The sequence below is a fragment of the Mchenga conophoros genome, linkage group LG20 (assembly GCF_057382185.1).
Source record: "Mchenga conophoros isolate Kocher_MC1m ecotype Shallow Benthic linkage group LG20, M_conophoros_male_GT1.1, whole genome shotgun sequence".
Classification (NCBI taxonomy): Eukaryota; Metazoa; Chordata; class Actinopteri; order Cichliformes; family Cichlidae; genus Mchenga; species Mchenga conophoros.
Window position 1 is genome coordinate 37,660,985 of NC_140545.1, and position 22,309 is coordinate 37,683,293.

General features: G+C 39.1%; 1 protein-coding gene across 2 annotated transcripts; it reads right to left on the reverse strand.

Moving 5' to 3' along the window:
- Positions 1-1,359: 1,359 nt before the first annotated feature.
- Positions 1,360-20,369, reverse strand: LOC146551393 (ras-related protein Rap-1A). 2 transcript variants are annotated; one of them, XM_085258613.1, is made up of 9 exons: positions 20,272-20,369; positions 17,258-17,387; positions 14,880-14,967; positions 12,501-12,569; positions 12,324-12,380; positions 12,100-12,240; positions 8,935-9,078; positions 4,945-5,063; positions 1,360-2,099 (listed from the first exon to the last, which is right to left on the reverse strand). In XM_085258613.1, exons 3-8 carry the CDS (start codon positions 14,934-14,936, stop codon positions 4,974-4,976), a joined length of 558 nt encoding a protein of 185 aa, XP_085114739.1. In that variant the 5' UTR covers positions 14,937-14,967; positions 17,258-17,387; positions 20,272-20,369; the 3' UTR covers positions 1,360-2,099; positions 4,945-4,973. The 2 variants fall into 2 exon arrangements, with proteins under 2 accessions (XP_085114739.1, XP_085114740.1); XM_085258614.1 differs by lacking the exon at positions 20,272-20,369 and adding an exon at positions 20,226-20,249.
- Between the last annotated feature and the right edge of the window lie 1,940 nt (positions 20,370-22,309).

A 22,309-nucleotide genomic window follows, 5' to 3' on the forward strand; every position in this document is an offset into this window, starting at 1 on the left:
CAGTCTCTAATTTTTATGGAGAGAAACAGAAAATCAACCGAAACTCCAGAAAAACACATGACACAAAAGTTATAAATGAATTTGCATGTCATTGAGTGAAATAAGCATGTGATCCCCTACAGCCCAGCCACAATTCTGGCTCCCACAGGTTGGCTGTATGCCCACACAGATTAATATCAATCAATTACAGATATTCCTGATCTTATCTTTTTATGTGTATAAAGCACACCTGTCCACAGAATACATTTCTTCCATTTCAACCTCTCCACCACCTCCAAGGCCAAAGAGCAAGTCTGTAGACCTACACGGGGCTGAAGTGGACTACAAGACTATCAGCAAGAACCTTGGTAAGACAGTAAGAGTTGTTGGAGCAATTAGGAGCTTGTTTATGATCTGGAGGCAGTTGGGACCATAGTCACCAAGCACATCACTGGCAACTCTGTAATGGATTGAAATCTTGCAGTGCCCACACGGTCTCCCTGCACAAGAAACCATGTGTACAGTGTGTAAGTTTGCCATTGAACATGTAAACGATTCAGAGGCTTGACCTCTAGGATTTTCTCCTGGAGAACTGCTGCTCACTGGATATTGTTTTTCAGACCATCTCTTTAAACACTGGAGATGTTTGTGTGGGAAAGTACTGGATCAGCAGTTTTTGAAATACTCGGCCCAGCGCATCTGGCACCAACAACCATGCCGCATTCATTTAGACATGTGGATGTGCTCACGTCTACATGCCTAAGTGGATTGGGTTGCTGATTGGCTGATTAGATATTTGTTAACGAGCTGCTGCAAAGGGTACGTAAGAACTGGCCTGTGAATGCATCATGGTGGTCATGTACTGTTTTTGTTACTTAATTATTAAAGCCACCACCCCAAGGTGGAGCAGCTGAGTTCTGTCTGCTCATCTTAATCAGTCTCGATTCTGCTTTTTGCTGCCTTCAATTCATACCCTGTCTTTCTGTACGAGTTCCTCTTTCTCTGCAGCTTCCTCTCAGCTCAGACCTCCTCTGGTGACTCAGTCTGAGGCCGTCATTTCTGCTGACAGGAAACACTCAAGTTACTCTTTTAGCTCTCTGGGAGATATCGATCTTCACACTGCTCTATTCGTGACCCAGAAAATCAGAACTTAACGAAACGCACTGTCAACTCATGCTGCTGTGGATAAAACATATTTGTTCATATAATGTGACTTTGATCAAATCAATTATTTTAAAAAGCGATTTCATAATCAATTTTCCACAGCTCATTTGGGTCCAGAGGGCAGCAGTATACGCAGATGTGTCCAAACTTCACTCCCAATCTTTTTGTTAAACACCAAAAACATGCTAAAAGGACAAAAACCAAGACCAAAACTAATGAAAATGTACTAAAATTTAATCATTCATAAAAGCTGGAAAATCATCTGTGACAGGGTAACACAAGAAGCGATATTAGAGTTGGTTTAGTACAATATATTTTCAGCCTCAAGACACAAATCAGAACGCACCATTTCCCCCATCAGTCTATAAAATACTAATTTCCTTAGCTTTATTATGCAAAAATGGAAGTAGAATATATTATGGGAAATATGGAAGGCTTGCAGCTCTCGATATAAAACAAAGTCACTTAGGAAAGATGTTATTTCATCAATACACATCCTTGTAAGTAGGAGCGAGTAATTTATGGACAATGATGCATCTTCATTGACACTGTTAGTGCAGAAATGTACAAGAAGACCAACATTTCACATGGATACTTTTGCGAACGCATTGTCACAATGTGTCAAATATCTGATGTTACTTTTAATAAAACATTTTAGTTCCCATAGATGGATATAAATCCAAGGTCTCCTCTTTTATATTGATATTTCCAAAAAGAAAGACAACTTGGAGAAGAGGACAAAAACAAAACAGTTGTCATCAGGCTGACAGTAAAAAAAGAAGAGGTGGATATCTTTGCCATTAAAGAGCAGAAAGAAAGAGTTTCTTGAGAGTATGTGCCGTCTCCTGCCATTTTGCGAGTGGTGAAATTTCTCTGTCAGCCTTTTTCAAAATGCTTCGGAGAGGACTTGGAATGCTGGCACGATCCACTGGGAAACAGTTAATCATTACAAGTTTCTGAAAGCAAGAAAAAGAAAGAATAAAGTCAGAAGATTCAATGTAAACGATGTGGACAACTTGTTCCTGAAACATTTTAAAAAGTCAAGACTGTGTCTCGACACTGCAGGACATTTGCCCACCTTTAGTAGTCCCCTGTGGCTTTGAAAAACCTGTATGATTATCAAGATGGAAATGAACAACCAGGGTTATTTTTTAAGACTTGAATTCTTATAAGTTGTGAAGCTAGCCCAGCTACAAGGTGGGCTGCAAGCCTTTATTCCTTGTGCCAGTTTGAGACCTGGATAAATGGGGAGGGCTGCACTGATGTGAAATAAATACTGAATCAAATATGCAGATCAAAATAATTCCACACCAAATTGGTCAAGCCCTGGATGGAGGCTGATGACCCACTGTGGTGACTACTAACAGCTAGGAGGATTGTTACAAGGGATTCTTTTTCATTTTAAACTGTAAAAACATGCAGTTTATAAACTGAATGTTAATTTTGTCAACACATTATCCTCTTAATTCTGCTGAACCTCAACTGTGGCAGTTAACATGGATGTAAACACCTAAATATCTACTACATATAGACACACACACACGTACATACATATATATAAGTGTGTTTCCTTTGCTTTTCTAAAATATAAACTATAAAATGAAAACCATCAGCGAATCCACAAGGGCACAAGATGTTCACTTGCTTAATTTTTGGCTGTTGCAGGATAGAGACCTCACATGGAGCCAACTGGATAGGCTGTTCAGTTTTTCCCCTTCTACCTTTTCAGAATCCAAAAACCGATGGGAAAATTAGGCAAGACTTTTCACCAAAGCGCTCTCACTGCTGCAGCTGTTCATGTTTCATTTGAACTGTAGCACGTTTCCTGTAGAAGGCCATCCCATCTGCACTCATGTCAGCAATTCAAACTTTGGGAGCATCAGTTCTTTGGTACTCTGCCCGTTTTTTGACACCTGACATTGGCTGAGTGTAGTGCTGTCCCCCCCCCCCCCTCTTTTGTACTTGTCATTTTACTTAATTCTCTAACTCCTTGTGTATTTAACTCATGAAATCACTTTCCTATAAAAGCATAATTCAGCTGTCCAATAGTCACTGGCACTTGGAGTCAGTCCGTATAAGGGATGTTCTTGTTGCAGTGAAAACTTTTACTTTTCAGCTGCTCTGAATCAGTGAAGTGAAGCAGCTATATTGAAACCATACAAAATATTGACTTTCTTCGGCTGAGGCGAGACGCTTTGAAACAACTCATAAATGTTCAGCCTCCACCTCTCTAGAAACCATCTGTCCTCTTGGTGAACCTTTGTTTCCAGTTTACAAAGAGATTTACTGTGGCACCAAAATGTCAGAGTGCTGCTTATCCCAGTTTATGTTTTTGTTGCAGCTTCCCAAAAATGTCACATGAAACATAAAAATGTCAACTTTGTTATGCTTCCTATTTGCTGCTTTGTAAGACAAAACAATCACAGTATAAACTGTTTTTCTGCATTCACAAAGATCCATCAGGCAGGGAGGATTATGACATCATTTCCCTAGTTCATGAGTTTGTGAGCCACACTTCAGAGACTGTCTTTTGGGATTTTAGCCCAGTGAGGAAGCTGGGAATTAACAGCATGTAGTGGCTAAAGCATGCCTTGATTTGACTCAGAGTGTCGCATGCTCAACTCACAAACATTTCCTGAACGGCAAGTACAAGTGTGGACAAGTCATAACTGCCTCAGAAGCAAATCATAGTAGTAGGGGAAAAGAAAGACTCAAACTTTTGAGTCACTATCTGAAACACTTCCAGTGTGATAAGGAGAAAATCTACAGTCCTATTGTGCAATAAACATCATTCCCAATGTGTCTGTGAGGCCTTAGCTGCCTGAGTTGCGCCAGCTTGAGCATGTGTGACGTATGTCTATGATAAGATGATTGCTGTCAGGAAACTAGGAGGTAAACAGCAATGGTGCTGCGAAAGATGCACAAAAACCTTAAAGAGGAAGAAAAACATTTGAAACGTTGAAGTGTTGCACCAAAAGGACAGTTTGGGTTCAGTTTGGGAGGAGTGCTTTTGGTGAATATCATCAGCACACTGTAGAAGCTGTTGCAAGATGGGAGAGAAAGTAGCAGAACTGGTGAGACTTCCAGGAGTCCAGTTTGCTCCCATTTCATTACAGTGGAAATGCCTTGTTTTGCTTGATGACCAGTGTTTGCAACACAGCAGGCATCATTTAAGAAGCTAGAGCAAAACAATGTCCACAGCATTGTTCTTTGACAATGACAATAAATAAATACTTGACTTGACAGCATCTCAATCAAACCTCAAATCTCCAGAGGCGGATTTTTTTATATCAAAGCAAGGAGACTGCAAACCAAAGATTTATATTGAAAAACAAACATCAGACAATAACACAGTGGTGTAATTAAGGAAAAAAACAGCTGGTAATTTCTGTGAATTTGTTGTAGGAACAAAAAGGCCAGAGAAGCTCCAACAGTGCTCTCTATAATTAGATTTCATTACAGTTGCGCTGCTGCAGCAGCAGGTGGAGCCACCACATTTGCCAAAATTCATATAAGCACACTGTAAACCCTCTTTGATCCAATTAAAATGGAGGATGGTGTAACAAAAGACATAAAAAGAGGACTTGAGAGGCCTCTGGTTAATTAAAGTCCACATGAAACATTCACTATTAAACCTACAGAGATCTTGTTATTTGCAACACACCAATCCTCCCCCTCAAAAAAAATCATCATAATAATTATTGCTGTAGGTTTCTAAATGTTCTGTGATAACCCAGAGCTCAGAACACAGCTGGAGCCTTGCAAATGTCTGGAATAAATTTTGCTTTTACACCCACTCACCTGGCCTGGAGCTATCGTGGGATGGCAATTTAGAGCAGTGTGCAACTTGACTTCTTTTTTGTCTTCTTCTTTTCCATCGGCGTTTTTCTGTTGATCTGTCGCACCAGATCATAGAAAATCTACAACAGAGAAGATTTGATGTGTTTCAGCACTTTGCTTCAGTATATTATGGGATGTACGGAGAGAGCTACAGCTCAGGAATGATGTTATCAGTACAAATTCCTGTTGACACACAACACTAAAACGCATGAAATGGTAGACAGCAAACACAGTTTCTCTTGTTTCATTTGCTGGTCTAGCGGTCGAGCAGCTTCTGTCTTTAAAATGAAAATCATACAATTAGAAATCTATTTTTAAAAGATAACTAGAAACACAAAGTCACTAAGTTAACACTGAATGCTTTTAAGAATATCATAAGGTTGTGTGCATTTATGGGAAACTCTCAGGTGTGTTAGTATAAATCTGCAGCTGATCAACTAAAACTCAATATTTACATTTTTTAAGCCCAGTTTTACTCTATTGTTACAGCGAGGAGTGCAACTAGTCAACCAGACATTTAAACACAGATTCCCTCTCATGCTTCCAAAGAAATAAGTCTGGTAAACATATTATTCATGTTTTATTCATGTAGAACTGCAGGTAAGTGTTGGGTTTAGGATGTGAAGACACCACTTGCCACTACACCCACAGCAGATTTGAGCCCCCCACTGAGCTGACTGACACACTTAATGGCTGACTAAAGTAAGACGAGGATGACTATTACTCTGACTTGCTGAGTTTGTTGTGGGAAGTGAGAGAAGCAGCTGCAACAGCAGAAAACAGTCACGCAGACAGGTGCAGGTTATGCTGGTATTGCACTGGTGAGCAAAGGACTGAAGACTGGTGAACTGTCAATTTTAATTTCTGATTTGTTTTCCACTCTTCCTGCAGTTAGTTTGCTCCTTTAGTTAACTGTTTAAAGCTAGCTACTCCACTAACCTGTGCCTCATCTGTCAGGTGTGTGTACCCTTTTTGGCTGGCCTGGCTGAGTCACTGAGGTCTGGTGCTCCATTTTAACTTCTCTATAATTTGTCTCAGTATATCATTTATAATGCTGGTGTAGTCGAGTATATTCCCCCATTTGCATACTTAAATAAAATGAACTGTAAAGTCTTTCAGGATATTTTAATGTTGTGTTGTTAAGTTTTGGTAATAGTATTTACATTTATTGCAGTGTTTCCAAGACAGACTTTACTAGTGATGTCAAGAGTGGCCATCTGACTATGCAATCTGTCCCCACCAAGTTGCAACTGTTCAGCTGGCTCGCATATGTAATTATTTTACTGTAATACAGATATAAAACAGCTTGAAAAGCATGAAGATTTTTACCTTCAGTTGGTAAATGTCTGCTTATTTTTCCCGTTTAAGGACTAAACCTTCCTTGCTGCCTTTGCAGGTGAACAACAGAAATACTAGCCTGCTGAACCAACTATTCATATTTTATCAATGTTCAACATCGGGTAGCTTAAAATACCCCCTATCAATCTCCCTATTTATGATGGGAAGTTGTAAACGAGCAAAGCAGAAAGTAAAGATAGATGACAACCGTGTGAACCAGCACAGTTCTGCAGTGCTATGACTATGCCCGAGAAACCTGCATGTAATCGCTTGACTGGAGCGATGTATCACCACATTCTGTCGACGTTAACCTGTGAGGAAGGAAAGCTGCTGGTGATGGCAATGTTAATGTTTACCTACTCGGCAAGGCAATTTGAGCTGTGCACAACACTAGTCGACTAGTCACCGATTATTTTTGCGATTAGTCGACTATCAGATCATGCATCCACTGGACGTAAAACCTACAGCTTATTGCACTAGCATGCATCTGCTCTTATATAACTATCATTAGCTTACAGCTTTAAGTGTTTAAGGTATGTGCTAACTAAAAATAAAGACAAGATGGTAGTTTATTAAATTTTAATGGAATTTGCAGATTGTTTCAGTGAAGTTTAATAAACTCCTTGCTATCTAAAATATAACAGGACACCGGAGTATATTCTCCAGCATCTCACATTCTGATAATCAGTTGTCTGCCTGACATTTATTCAGCTGTGTAAAAACTATAACTTTAATCTCAGCCAAACCGATTTACTCAAGAACAAATAAAAAATTGAAAAAAGCCAAACAATTACATTTTTAAGTTATCTAAGTGACTCCTATATCATGTTAACCTGAGTAGCGAAAGACAGCGGTGGGTTTGAAAACGATTTGCCGGGAGTCCGGTGTTCTCACGGCTCTAGCGAGCCTTGCCCCCGGCTAGCTATCGAGCTGGTGGGTAACAGACGTCTCCGAAAACGTCGGAGCGCTTTTGAAAATATGTGGTGTCTTGATAAACTGAGCAGATATTTGAGGTTTACACAGCTACATTCTCGCCTGAAAATATGTTAAACGTTTATTTTGTGACCCAGAAAGAATAATAAGAGTAATTTTAAAACTAACTAGCTGCTGCCATTGTTGGAACCTGAGCAGGGCCGGGGAAATGAAGGGTGCATTTGTCGGAGTCTTCGAATTTGGACAGTCTTCGTCGTGTCGCTGTAACGTAATCGGCCTACAAATGCGGGCAGGAGGAGGATGTGGTTCCTGAATTTGGACACAGCTACGATACCGGACACTGCTTCTTCTTCTTCGGGGTTTAATGGCAGCTGGCATCCTTGTACATGCAGTGCTGCCATCTTCTGTTTCAGTCCGTTATTACACTCTTAAATCCTACTACTTATTCCTGCGCCTTTTGGGAACAACGCGTCGACTATTAAATTAGTTGTCGACAATTTTGACAGTCGACGTAATCGTGACAGCAACACAATGTCAAAGTGCCTTGAATTTCAAAGTCATATAAGATAAAATATGATTTAATGACTGAAGGCGGTCAACCAGTTTTGGACAGCTGTGGCTCAGGATACTAAATGCCAGATTTCCTCGTTCATCCACCTGACTGTGAGAGTGATAGATAAAAGGCATTTAATAGATGTTTAATTTGTGACAGTTCATTCACTGTTAGCCAGCTAGCTCCAGTACTGTTTTTATTTTTTTAACTGTTTCTTAATGGCAGGGTGATGAGGGTGCTGCTGTCCTGAATCCCTCATCTAGTGGCTGGACATTCTTCAAATCCATATCTTGGAATCCAAACTGAAACTTGTCAGTTGTCATCCTTCTGCGCTGAAGATCTGCAAACTGCAAACTAAAGGGGTTGTTCTAAGCAGGAAGAAGAGAACAGGTGCTGCTACTCTAGACATAAAGAGGCATCCACACAGGAAGCAACTAGCAGCAACGTGGCAAACACTTAAAGAGCACTTAAAATCAGGGTGAAATAACCACTGAGTGATGACACTGAGTGAGCGGTCACGGAGCTCAACTTTATTAACTTAAAGGCACACAACTGATGCAACTACAAATTAGAGTGAAGGATACTTTTGACTGACAAATGAGAAGGCAAGACATACATCTGAGGGTTACCTAGGCAACCTGAGACTTGAATGTCCACAGTGACTGACTGTCAGCAACAAAGCGGTACGTAACAAGCAAATCACTTCCTGTGGACACTCCTTTATAGAATGTTGTAGGGAAAAGTTCAAGATGGTGGAGCTCAAGTCCAGGACGAGAAACTTACTGGGAAGGCAGCTGATTACTGCTCAGTTATTTATTGTCAGAAAGTTTATATGTTATTATTTATGAATTCATTCAGTGAACCACCTCCTGCCTCTATACTGTCATTTTGTACTTATCATTTATTTTGGCCATGATAATTATGTAGGGAATTATTTTTTTTTACAGTATTATAATCTCATGGTGAATTTTAAGATATGACATTTCATAAACGTCAAAGGTCATCGCTACAGTCCTATCAGACAGTTGTGACATTTTGACATAATTGGCGTATGAAGGCATGCAGTCACTGGTGCAGAAGCATAATGAAGAGAGACCATACGTGCAGCGTGTGGTATTAGCACTTACCTCATTAACGTTGATCTTTGATTTAGCTGAAGTCTCTAAAAAGGCACAGTTGTTCCACTGACGGGCCAGGTTCTGACCCTGCTCCTTCCCGACCACACGCTCATCCTCCAGGTCACACTTGTTTCCCACCAGGATCATGGGAACCTGATGGATTAGTAGACATGCGACATGTTCAAAAAACAAAATAATGAGGAACTTTAGTTTTATTTTTTTGCAGATGTAAAATGACACAAAAGCAATGAAAGAAACAAATACATAAAAATGCCTTCTTCTTCATGTTTATCACAAGTTTCAGGAATCTGATCAGAGGGTGGATTTTAATTAAAACTATCCACATGATCATTATCATCATTATTAATTACAATGGTGGCTCCAAATGATTATGGAAAACAAGACAACAAATATAGGAATATATTAGAAATGCTCAAAAATGTTGACCAAATTCATGTTTGAAAGATTTCATCACAAGACTAAACAGTGGTTAGAAAGCTTATGTGCATACTGAGGAGCAGAAGGTTGCAGCAAAAAGAGACCTTAACCAAGACACACAGACCAGCTGAGCAACCTGCTATGAATAAATAAAGAGCGCACACACTCAGCATGCTCCATCTCTCTTGATTTAGAGAGAGGAGAAGGCAGCAGATTGCAACCAACAGCAGCTCTGACATTTCCACCCCGTCACAAAGTTCCTGCCTCCCTGCGCTCTGCCCTCTTCTCCCACGGTGCTGACTTTAATGAAGGAGAGGTGACAAGGGCAGATTACACAGTGAGACGCTGCCAGTTTTCCCTCTGCAGACTGAGGAGGAGCCTCAGAATTACAGCATTCAGATGTTTATTATACTCTGCCAACATATCATCTCTGGTCGGTGAAAACAGACATCAGGTGTTCCTTCCAAAAAAACCAACCAACCAAACTTAAAAAAAAGAAAGAAAAAAAAAAAGGATCTTTTACACTTGTTTCTATTTTTTGGTGAGACTTGTATTCATGTCCTAGATAGACACACATATGGATTTATTTTTGCTCTCTCTGCAGATGTGCACCAATGATGTCTGTAGAAAGGGCTGGTCAATGATCTATCCAGTGCTTGCTACTCATTTGTTTGTTCAAGACAGACATAATAAAGATTTATAATATAATAAATATAAATAAATAAACATGATAAAGTTGTTTAAAAAGGAGTCTGTCTGTAGGTCAAAGAAATGCACCAGCATTTTAAGCCAAATAAACTATTTCAAACCCCAAAGGATGCTACTGCTTGTTTTCAAAGCAGCATTTTTATGCGAATAATAGAAAAGGAATCAAGAGTAAATTTAGCTCCAATTACTTTTGTTAAAGCATTATGACATTTTGGGCTAACAGTAATATCTGCAACAGTCTGGCTCATGGTCAGTGGTTATATTTTTGTTTACTCAGTATTTAACTTCCGTTTTCCACTTTAAAAAAACTTGATAAATATATACATATATACATGTATATGACACAAACTTTAACTTCGTATCACTTTAGTGTTGAACATTTTACAGTATTCATTCTATCCCTAAATTTAATTACGCAATAGAATATTTCAAAGACATCTGAATGTGACATTTAGCTATCTATTGTGGGGGAGTTTAACAGAGCAAACACACTCCTGCAATAGTGCATGCTGTATCTGCAAAAAGCTATAAGAGCTTCTTAATGTATGCCTAGTTACAACTCTTGCTGCTGTAGACTTCAGACACACTGCTGCCAGTGTGAGGAAAGAAAGAGAAAGTGAGGGCATTAATTACTGTAATTAGTGAACAGAGGTAAGTGGGCAGATATCAGGCGAGCAACTGACAGTAAAAAGTGTTAACATTTCATAGGCTGGATTTTTTTTATTAACCTGGCATCTTGTGCCGAAGGGTTGAAAACACCAGTGTATGATCATGTCACTTTTTACCACCATTTTAATGCTATACCAGTACAGAAGCTCAGAGATTCACATGTTATACAGAGGAAAATGTCGCAACAGTTTGGAAAACAGGACTTTTCAGTTTTCACTTCTCCTTCTCCTACATCAGGACTGATGTGGAGGTACGGTCTGAGTGGCAATCCTTCAGGAGAATACTACAGCGGGCCTTAATGGTGGGCATTAATGGATGCAGCTATGCAATGATGTCAGCAGTGGCACATATACTGGGTCCCCACTACAGAGTGACAGCCATTCACACTTGCATATATAAATGCCAATTAACCATTAACAAGCACAAAAGAGGAAACCAGAGTATCCAAAGAGAGCTCACACGGGCACAGGGAGCAGTAAAAAACGTACGCTAAGCAAATTGATTGGACAGGTGTACTGATGGCGTTTCTACTAGCCAATTCAAATGTGTGAAACTCATTAACTCATTTCCAACACTGTGCTACTAGGCTGCACAGTGTTGGAGTGGTTAGTGCTGTCACTTCACAGTAAGAAAGTTCTTGGTTGAAATGAGGGTTAGAGTAAACAGCTGATAGTTGTGGTAACCGGTGCTGTTCTGCAGTACTGTGACATAAAAAGAGGTAAGTGGTTGCATGTCGGCTGTTTCTGAATAAACTGGAATATAACCAAACAACCAAAATACAGGTGTAATCACATTCTGCATCGGTATGTGGACGCCAGCATAGAAGAGAACGTAGCTCTGGCCGACCAAACTCTGCAAACCACAGTTTGTATATCTGCCATGTTATATGCAGCATAAAGCTAATCAACATTCAGCAACATTTGAAGCATGATTTGACTAATGAACTCCAAAAATTCATGCTCAATATTTGTTTGGACAGTATTTACGTTTATCAGTAATTATTTTTTTGCCTTGTCAGCTATAAGCAAGTTTGGCCAATTAATTGGTAGATCCCTTTCTTTTTCTGTTAATAATCATTCGTGTCATTGCTGAAGTAGACATTAAAGGTTTGTTGCTTTTCTTGGCCTTCTATAAAAAAAAAACTTATTGGAAAGAAGAGATGCTTGGGGTTCTAGAAAGTTATGAACCCTTAAAGTTAAAAACCTTTTTGCTTGTGATGTATCAAATAATTAAAGAAAAAAATTAGGAGGTTTTGTTTTGCAATTTTCATTGAACAATGAGGACAAACATTTTTAATGGGGACCTCTTACATGAGAGTGCTTTATAATCAAAACAAGTGTGAAAGTGTGTTAAACTCACATCCTCTGTGTCCTTTACTCGCAGGATCTGCTCCCGGAGGTCCTGCAGGTCGTTAAATGTTGACTGCGCTGTAATGGAGTACACCAAAGCAAAGCCCTGGCCATTCTTCATGTACAGGTCCCTCATGGCCGTGAACTGTTCCTAAAGAACGATAACAGACGGCATCAGCAGCCGGTCCACAATTTCCTCGAAACACCCCTGCATCCTGCTCATGTTTGACTTACAGTTCCAGCTGTGTCCAGGATTTCAAGCATACATTGCTGCCCATCGACCTCGACTTGCTGTTAAAAAAAAAAAACAACAACAACAAAAAAAAGGTGCATTTTTACAAGACTTGTTTTATTTGAAAATGTTTACAAAGTCATGCGAAGCAACGAATGTGTGTGCAGGTTAGGTCATACCTTTCTGTAGGAGTCTTCTATTGTGGGGTCATACTTCTCCACAAAAATGCCTTGCACAAATTGGACTGTCTGTAATGAAGAAAAGAAAAGGGAAATAACACAGGACATCATTACCAATCCGAAACTACTACACTCCTCTTTTTTTCCCTTCTTCTCACCCCCTCCCTTATTTTCTAGGTGTGTTGGGTGGAGTGTTGATGAATTCTTCTGCTCTTGTTTAAAGGAAGCTGGCCCAGAACAAGCCAGTCTTCAGCATTCCAAGATCCTTGCTTTAATTTGTCAGGGTTTACTTTATTTTTATACTTTAGGGATGATGGTACAAGATCCTCCCCTCTTTTAGCCAGTACTTCAGGCCTTTATTTCATTTCTTGTTTAAATAAAAGAACTTAGTCTAATAAATCTCGGGCGTGGCACTCTCTTTGTATGCTTAGCCACAGCTGAGCCTTAATGTTTTATGGATGTGGCCATAACAAGCTTATTACAAAGACAATCTGACAAAAACATTTAATCCAACTTCAAGTCCTTAAATAATAAGACATAATTGTAGCTCACGTTTTTTATATTCTTAAAGTTTGAATTGATCTACAGTCCTATGTAGATATTTTCATTGAAAGCAGGATGCCAATTTGTTAAGAGGTGAGAGATTTTCTTGCACAGATGGACGTTTGATCGCTACCGAAAGCAGTTTTAGGGAGCACCAAACGTAAAATTAACTCCCTGCTTTCAATTAATAACTCCTTTTATAACCATTTTCATAAAGGTATAACATACATTTTCAGGGTCTCTTGTGGCTTGAAATAAGCCTGTGTGAATGACACACCACTGGTCTGTTACCTTACTGAGATATCTTCGCATTTCCCTGTTATTTCTGGTCATCTGGCATGTCTGAGTAAATTAAATCCTGCTTTAAAATCTGTTTAAAAACTGTTTAAAGATTTCTGCTAAGTGATGTAACAGACCGACTGCTGTTCCCATGTCAGACTTTCAATCTAACAACAGATGTACAGTAAATCCTACCTTATAAAGCTCTTAATGTTCAGGGTTTTTTTCTGCTTTACAGGATTTTATCTCAGGATGATTTTGAGTTTTTACAGGTGACCGGTTGCGCTTAATCCTTGGACTCTACAAAAAAGCTTTACAGGACTTCCAGTTCAAAGCAATTCTTATTTATATTTCCTCTGCCTCGGTGCGCAGAGCCTTGTCATTTTAGCTCCTCTGGCTTTACAGTTATTGGCTGCCCCTCGTAAGACGGAAAGTCAGAACAGCAGGTGGCTGAAACTTCTGTGCTTTCATTCTTACGGATTCAAGAGTGGGAGGAAAAAGAGCTTTTGGATCACAGGGATTACGTCTACGCACACACACCTCACTACTTGAAACTTTGGATATGCTTAAAGCGATCATCCGCTCCTGTAACAGTCTATGATAAAACACTGAGGAAAAAAACAGTAAGACCCGTTCAAGGAATTAGTTTTGCATTTAAGGATATATGCATGCTTGCTTTATAAGTTCTGTTGCTGGTGAATTTAAGGGGTAGTTAAATATGTAAAGTATCCTCATAATTATAAAATATGAAAAACACCTCTTGTTATTGAGATAAATAGCTCAACAGCTCTGTAAACCTCACTGAGAAAAGAAAACATTAATTTCAGCTATGTGGAAATAAAAACTTTGCAACTGTGTGTGTTGTAATATTATATACACACACACATTTTTTCTTTGTCTGTTTGTTTTAATTAACAGCAAAATCATAATTATTTAGCAGTACTAGAGTTTGAAAATATAGTGGATTTTTAAAGTCTGTAAAAGAAGAACGAATGCCCTTTAACCTTAATTATAACTCAGCTCTATGCTTTATAACTACTATACAACCCAACTATAATAAACTGTATAAATAAATATGAACCTTCCTCTGTCTAATGGGAAGTAATTTAGGACTTTAAGGGGCCCATTTTACACTTGTCGTTCTTGCCCTTGAACACCAAAAAGTGATGTCACTGCCACTGAATCGAGCCACGCTTTGGTGTCATTTTGGCTGTCTCTCAATTTTTCTAATCAAACATGGGTCCCGTGGCAAATGATGTGTACGATTGTACACTCCCAGAGTATTGCAGCAATTACTCGTGGAGCTGTGGCGACATCACTATTTGCACTCAACATGACCAATGTGACGAATATAATGGACCCATTACTCAGTGTCAAAAGTAAAGGAAAAGGATGTGCTGAAAGGGAAACTGAGCACATAATAAATATTTTAGCGATTATTGATTAATGGACGCTAAAACTGTGATTAAAATTAGGATTGGATTCATTTACAGTCTTGTATAAACTCATTAAAAAAATACCCTCGGCTTTCAAGCTTTAGTAGCAGCCATCGCTCACCAGTGCAGACTTTCCCACGCCTCCCGACCCCAGCACCACAAGCTTGTACTCGCGCATGGTGGGCAACTTCACTGGACAGCGCAAGAATCTGTGAAAATACAGAAGACAGATGCTAAATATCAGACAGACAATCAATGTGTTACTTTCACTGAACTGTGTGAGATTATTCTGAATAAGCAAAACATTTTCTGGCACTAGTTTTCTTTATGTTCTCATCTCCCCTGAAAGAAGCCTTTAAATAATTAAATGACAGCCAAACGGGTAAGGTTTTTAAAAGACTACAAGTAATAAGTAATGACCCTAACACTGGTGCTGGGAGCCAAACAACCTACTGTGGCAGAGCATTGGATCTAAACCAGAACCTGCTGTCATGAAAAGTGTCTGATGAAACAACAGATGCCAAAATGTGCTATCAGCAGTGCCTCTGCCTGACATACAAGCAAAAGAAGTCCTGACAACTGAGATTGACTGGAGTCTTCATTTTTAGTGTGCCTGGAGGGCAATAAGCTCTTAGGATAAGCACTGATGCATTTTGAATAGTGAATCTACTGACTAGACACTGATGTCAGTGTGAACACCCCCGTCAGTATCCACAACAATGAGAAGTCACTGTTGACCACAGAGGATTGAAACCTAATCATTCGTCTGCCAAAAAATTTTGCTCGACTTCCCACCCACTATCAAGAGACTTCATGATGATACGGGCGTCACCTCTTTACACAAAAAAAGAATTAGAAAAAAGTTTGAAAAAAAGATGGGCTTACTCTCTCCAGGAATTCAAACCAGTATTTTTCCTGGAGGTAAAACTCAAGAAAGAACTACATCTGCAATACAAACATGTAAACTTTAATCTGAAGCACACTGTGAGGCAGATTCTGACAGTGACACTGCAGTCAGCAGGTAAGCCACAAATAACTTCATCTCATTATAATACAGAGGAGAAAGGCCACAGAGAATGACCCGTCATTAAACTCCATCAGCCTGACACATTTCTGTAAGCGTGACCTAGAAAATATTGGCAGAGGAGACAGGAGATGTCAAAGGAATGAAAATGTTTAGGATGAAGACAGGCATTTTAACTGAAATCTGCCCGTTATTCTCCAGAAACCCCTCACTGAATGTAAAGTGAGATTATACCAAGTTAAATTACTGCCTCTCATTTTATCATCACACTCGTCAATGCTGTGGGTTTTCATCTACTGCCTGTTTGATTATTTAAGAGGAAACTTCAGTAGATCTGACTAACTTCCTGTGTGCTTTCAGTGTTGACTGATTGAAGAATTTTCATTTTAACTTGAAAGTGCAGAAATAACAACCAGTAACAACAATGACAAAGTTTCAAAGTAGTATTAAAAAAGAGGCGTATTTTAAATGTTATTCTGAAATGCAAATGTAATGTTCATTTGATGTATAAATGTCAAAGAGGGGGTGATGCAGGCTAAAATCTCATTTGAGAGCCTCTTTGAATCTACTAATTATGCTAGGTCTGTGGGACCTTTGTCAAATGTTGAGCCAAACAATACAAAAACCACTCTGTCACACTCGAACAGCATTTGCAATTCTAATGACGACGTATGAAGCATCACCAGAAACCCACAGTGTGAGGCAGGCACACGAGGCCCTCTACAAAGCGCCATTGTAATGACCCTCATCTACTCGAGTACGCCAAACAGAAAACAGAGATCAGAGCGAGCATGACCACTGCACTGAAATCATTATTGTGGCGAGGAGGGTAGGTGTGCACGTTGAGACGCCAGCGTGTGCCTGATGCATTGGTTGATGCATAAAAATGAAGGCTGCGGAAAATGAAACCGTGTTTAAAATGTAAATTTATGTAGGTGTCGCAAAACTTGCTTCAAAGCCTTGGTATCAGATAAGAAAACTAAGCCTTCCGGTGATTAGATATGAGCCTGGATTCAAACAGTGGCCCTATCGAGCATGCGAGCTGTGGCCACCTTCGCTAATCCCACTCATTAATTTTTGCTGGCTTTGGTAATGAGAGTACGTGCCTGTGAATGCTAGCAGCACTGACAACTAAATATTCAACTCCATTTACAAATGAACAAAGACCCTTAAAATCCATTTTTAAAAATGACACATTAGCCATTTCCAGGTCCAAAGGCAAACACACAGCGAGGCACTGAGAGTTAAAAAGGTCTAAATTATTCTTCAATAAAATGCTCAGTGTGGCTGTTTTCCCAGATGTTGTAAAAAAGGTTAGTGTCCAGGCATAAATGAAAGAGAATTTCCAAAACTGAGCAAGAAGAAGCTAACTACTTACAAGATGATATACCATGTTCAGACTTCAGTAGACACTAGGACATGGACATATTTTCATTCTGTGAATAAAACACAACAAACAAAACTGCTCAACTCACTGTGTACACGGCTGCTGAAGATTACAACTCCCTCTACATCTGGGGAGGAGGGGCTGGCAGATCCTCAGGTACAGGGATGTCAACAGGAAGGGTCCAAGGGTCGCTCAGGTGCCAGCAAGGCCACGCCAAACTGTTCAGACAGGAAAAAAGTTCTAAATTGAACAATTATCATCCAGCAGGAATGACAATTACAATTTGACATAACTGCACATCAACTTTGGGAGCAACTTTTGTTTTCTTTCAAACAAATTTTCTTGAATGCCAACTACAGATATAGAAGAAAACTAACCAAACGTTGTCAAAAATGACACTAATGGAAAGAGTGGTGCTGAATTATGGTTGTATTGCTTAGTGTTTCTTGCACTGAAAGAAATTCAGCTTGAGAACTGCCAGCACAGGCGTCAACTCGTAAAATGCTCTCGCGCAACCTTGTTGTAAAGTCCTATATAAGAGTTACTAACAGGCAGCTAGCTTGACTTTTAACAAATGCCGATACGCAATAATAACCTATTACACCAGCAAAGATACAACCCACCAATGTGAGGAATCTCCTCCCATTAAGCACTGAAGCAGCGCATCTGTTAAGTTTGTGCTGAGGGACAATGATTTCAGGCACTGACAATGAACAAGTTGCACTTTACAACTTGTTCTCCAATTTGTCTTTCTCTTATTTTTGTATATTTCTCCTGTTTGCTATTTATTCCTGCTGTTATTCCTATTTACATTTTAATTTGACACAGTTAGTGTGGAGCACCCACAATTTCGTTGTACAAGTGCAATGACAATAAAGAGCTATTCTATTCTAGGTGACTGGCAATAGCTACCCACTCAAGGCAATTTTTATCCAGTTTCCTCATTGATGCATTATATAAATAATTTCATTACTCCGAGATTAACTAATTCAATCTGTCACAGTTTCTAAGTGTGGATGGGCGCAGCACAAGCTCACGCCTGGACTTCCACATGCTTTGAAGTTAATGTGCGCATATGGCTGCTATACTGATGGATCATAATCATCATCAAATGAGAGAAAAAAGGAGGAGGATACTTCCAACAGGTCTGGAGCCAATTACAGTTGGCTAAATCATTCAGCGTATATCATAGCTTGTATATCAACCTGCAAAGATTTGACATGTTGAAACCAAGAAGTTATGGAAACTCAAACAGGCCAAATTCTACCGGCCAGCTGTTCTGCTACTACAAAACAACTTTTTTGGGGCGGGACAGTCATAAGTCAAAATTTAACTCACTAAACTCAAACATCCGAGACGTTAATTCAAAATTTCAACTTAACTCTGTCAGTCAGGAAGCTCCCCCCCCCCCTTCCCAGTGGTGGACACAAGTTTCAATAAGAAATGCACTCCTGGAGCGTTATTCCCTTTCATCTGTGCATTCTATGCCACACATTGTACATTATGGAGGGTAGATGGGCTCTTCTGTCACCTGGCAGCTAATCTATCAGTCATTATAAATGAAATGCTGCTTCATTTGTTTTACGCTGCAGAAACTTCAGCTAATAGAACTGAAAAATGATTGTTCCTATTAGAGCTCTTTAAAAATAACTAAAAAAAATAAATAAATAAATCACAGGGAACATTAAATGAGTAGAAACCTTTCACTCAATTACGGTTAAAACAAACAAGCAAAAAAATAACTTACCGGTAAATATGATTTATTACAAACTCTTAACACCTGATAGGGAAAAAAGCCATTTCATTCCGAGCAAACATTACACCAGTCACACAAAAGAAGGTGATCAGAAGCACTGTAAAACTCTACTGTGGTGCGTTTGTGCAGTCACATGGAGAGCTTGATGGACGACTCTTTATGGCTATTTAAATAAGCTAAGCTCAGCTGTCATGTTACATAACAAACGCAAAGTTACTCACTGTTTACAGGACCTGTTGCTGATCAACAAACAGACAGTAAAATATGCTGTTCTGAACTATTTAATCACACAGAGTAATATTTTTTAGACCCCTGTTTCCAACCCTGAGAGATACTAGTATCATGTGTCAGAGCCAGAGGGAGGGGGGATTTCAACTTAAAAGCACAAAAAAATACTTAAGTTAACTTCCCTAAATAAATAAAACATGTTTTTGAAGAAGTCTTTAAAGTAAAACTTTATACATTAAAACAGAAGGCTTCCATTCGACAATTAAATGACAACTTGTTTTCGGGATAACTTTTGTAACGTAGTTAGTTTCGAAAGGAAGGGTGTGGCTTTTAGTTTCTCAGCGCAGCAGACCTTCCCTGTCAAGCGTATTAAAACAACCAGTCACAGAGAGAAGTATCACCAGTTAAACACGAAACAAATGTGAGCCGAATGCCAAGTCTGGGAGTCTAAGATGCCCCAAAAGTAGTCACACTTCGACAACTCAAATGTTAGCATTCTGCTAGCACATTCCGGTGAAAGCTAGCTAACGTCCTAGCCCGGAAAAGACATGGCGAAGCTGTGCGGGACAAACGCCGCGTTAAGTAATGTCGGTTCCGCGGAAGAAATTCCATCGAGTTCACGGTTTAATATTAGTTCCAGTTTGACAAACTCTATTTTAAGTTGCGCTACGGGTAAAAGAACTGTTTAGCAAACACCGGGGCTAATAAGTTAGCTAGACCGTTAGCACAAGAGTGAACTCTTAAAAATAGCTTTTTCTGTTTCATCTGATGCTAACGACTCTGGTTACGCACAAGTTAGCAAACAGACATGCCACTAAACATGTTAGGATAAATGTTTAAAAATATAATCGGATGTTAAAGGACTTGAACCGCAAACCACATTTGCACCGATAACTCATTAGTTACTTGTTAGCACCTCAATCTAAGTTAGCTTCGAAGCTAAGCTATTTTACCACCACTATTATTTAATTACGGCGGAACTAGAAGTAACTCTGGTGTCTCATCAGAGACAAACAAATGCTTAGAGACTAATGATCAAAACAATGAGGACACGGCCCTAACAATTACTCACTAAAATAGCAGTTTTACTTTGAGATAGAGCTGCAGAGGGCACTCACCGTGTTCCGCTATGTGTGCGCTAACTGAAGCTGTGGATGTACGGAAGGGTAGGGGGAGGGGGGGCAGAGAGACCGTCGTGTTTTGATTGGACCAGGATCAGCCAATCACTGCAATCCAGGTTACGGTTCAATTACAACCTCTTCACTTTGAAAACAAGCTCCAGTTACATACTAGAAGTGGGATAAAGCTTAAGGTAAATAACATTACACAATTTGGCATTTATCATATAATCTTGTGTACAGACTTAAACTCTTCTGCTTCGGACTCGATGAAAACAACACTTTAAGTTGTTTTCCTCTTCATTTAACTCTAACAAACTATTCATATTCTATATGGCTTCACTTATGGTTTAGATCACATTTGACCAGGGCCAATTAATTCTTACATTACATGTCTGCAACAAAATATGAACTACAGATCAATTTTGAATATATAAAAGCTTATCTGACATTAATAAATGGACGATTAATTCTTTTTTAATGATTCACAGAGCAGGGAGAGTGTATTTTTATGGGTTTGACAAGAATCGTTTTTTAGAGAAAAACAAATCTCCCATTTTACCAAAGAAATGAAAACAAAGCACTTATAAAGATATTTTATTGAAAGTTGGCAAGAACCTTTGGCGCTAATGGGATTTATTATATAACCACGTATAAACACTAAAACTGGTAAACACCGTCCTCCCTTCTTTGTCATAAAACAATACTAATAACTACCCTTTATAATTATCAATATTAGTTAAACATTAATTAACACTTAATTACTGCTTATTGCAAATTTCTCTGTATACATTTAAAGCAGTGGTAGGAAACGAGTGTGTGGAACTTCAGGTGTCATTATAATCCCCACTTTTGAGCTCTGTTTTAGTCACACTTCAGAGTAAATGGATTTGTTTGCTTTTGCATTATGTCTTACATTGTGGGTCCTTGTGCTCGCAAGTGTAAAGGACTCACAGTTTACTTTTTTCGTCTTACTGATCATTCAAAGCACTTTTAACTACATCGCTTTATTCTATACACTTCGAGCATTTTATCTACCTCACATCCCTGACCAATTTAGAATTACCAGGTAACATAACGTATTGTGAAGTGGCTCTCATGTCTGTTCCAAGGCACCACCTCTTAAGGCACCCTCTGACCTCTGTACGACCCATGTTCTGTGTGTGCACCATATATGATCACTCCTATGCCTTTTTACTGTTACAATCTCCAATTTCCTGTTTTCTGTGTCTATTCAACACATTATGTTGTGATAAAAATATATACATCTCTACATATCATTTTTGTGTTTTTCATGGCTGGACCCTCAGGCTTACCAGGGTCCCTTCCCGGGATGCACTCTTAGTGCAATAACTGTAAATTTGCCACCTTGTCACCATGTACATTCATTCAGCTGCACTTTATACTCAGGCACTGTTGAATATATGCAGACTGTAATTAATTTACCATTTCATTTGCTTCCTACCTTCCCTGTACATTAAGAGCAATATGTCTGCTTTACTTATTTGACATAAATCTGTGCATTTTTCTTTTATTTCTGGCTAAAGGTTATGTTAGGTTACAGGAAATGCCTGTAATTGTAGAGTTAATCCTAAACAACGAAAGTGTTTTCACCATTTTGGCTCTGGCGGGGAAACCCCCTGATAATATAATATAAATAGCACTCACCGTGGCAGCTGTTCTGCTTTAAGTGCCTTCAATATATTTACACTATTATTAGCAGTAGTTTTACTTCTAATACATGATAATAACACTGCACTACATATTTACGTCCATTCAGCATAACTAACTTTATGCTCATGCTGCTGGGAAACTGTAACAGACATACGAAAACTATGTTTACAGTAACCAATAAGGAAATACATTTAATATTAAAAGATGATTAATTTAACGTATGATGACATCTTTGTTTTTTAAGAGTCTCTGTATGTATAGAAATGGTTGATAAGCATTTCTCATGCTTTCTAGAGCATACAAATAAACAGCAGAGGATGAACATCCACCGTTCTCTCCTTAAAGCATCAGATTTTCACGGTTA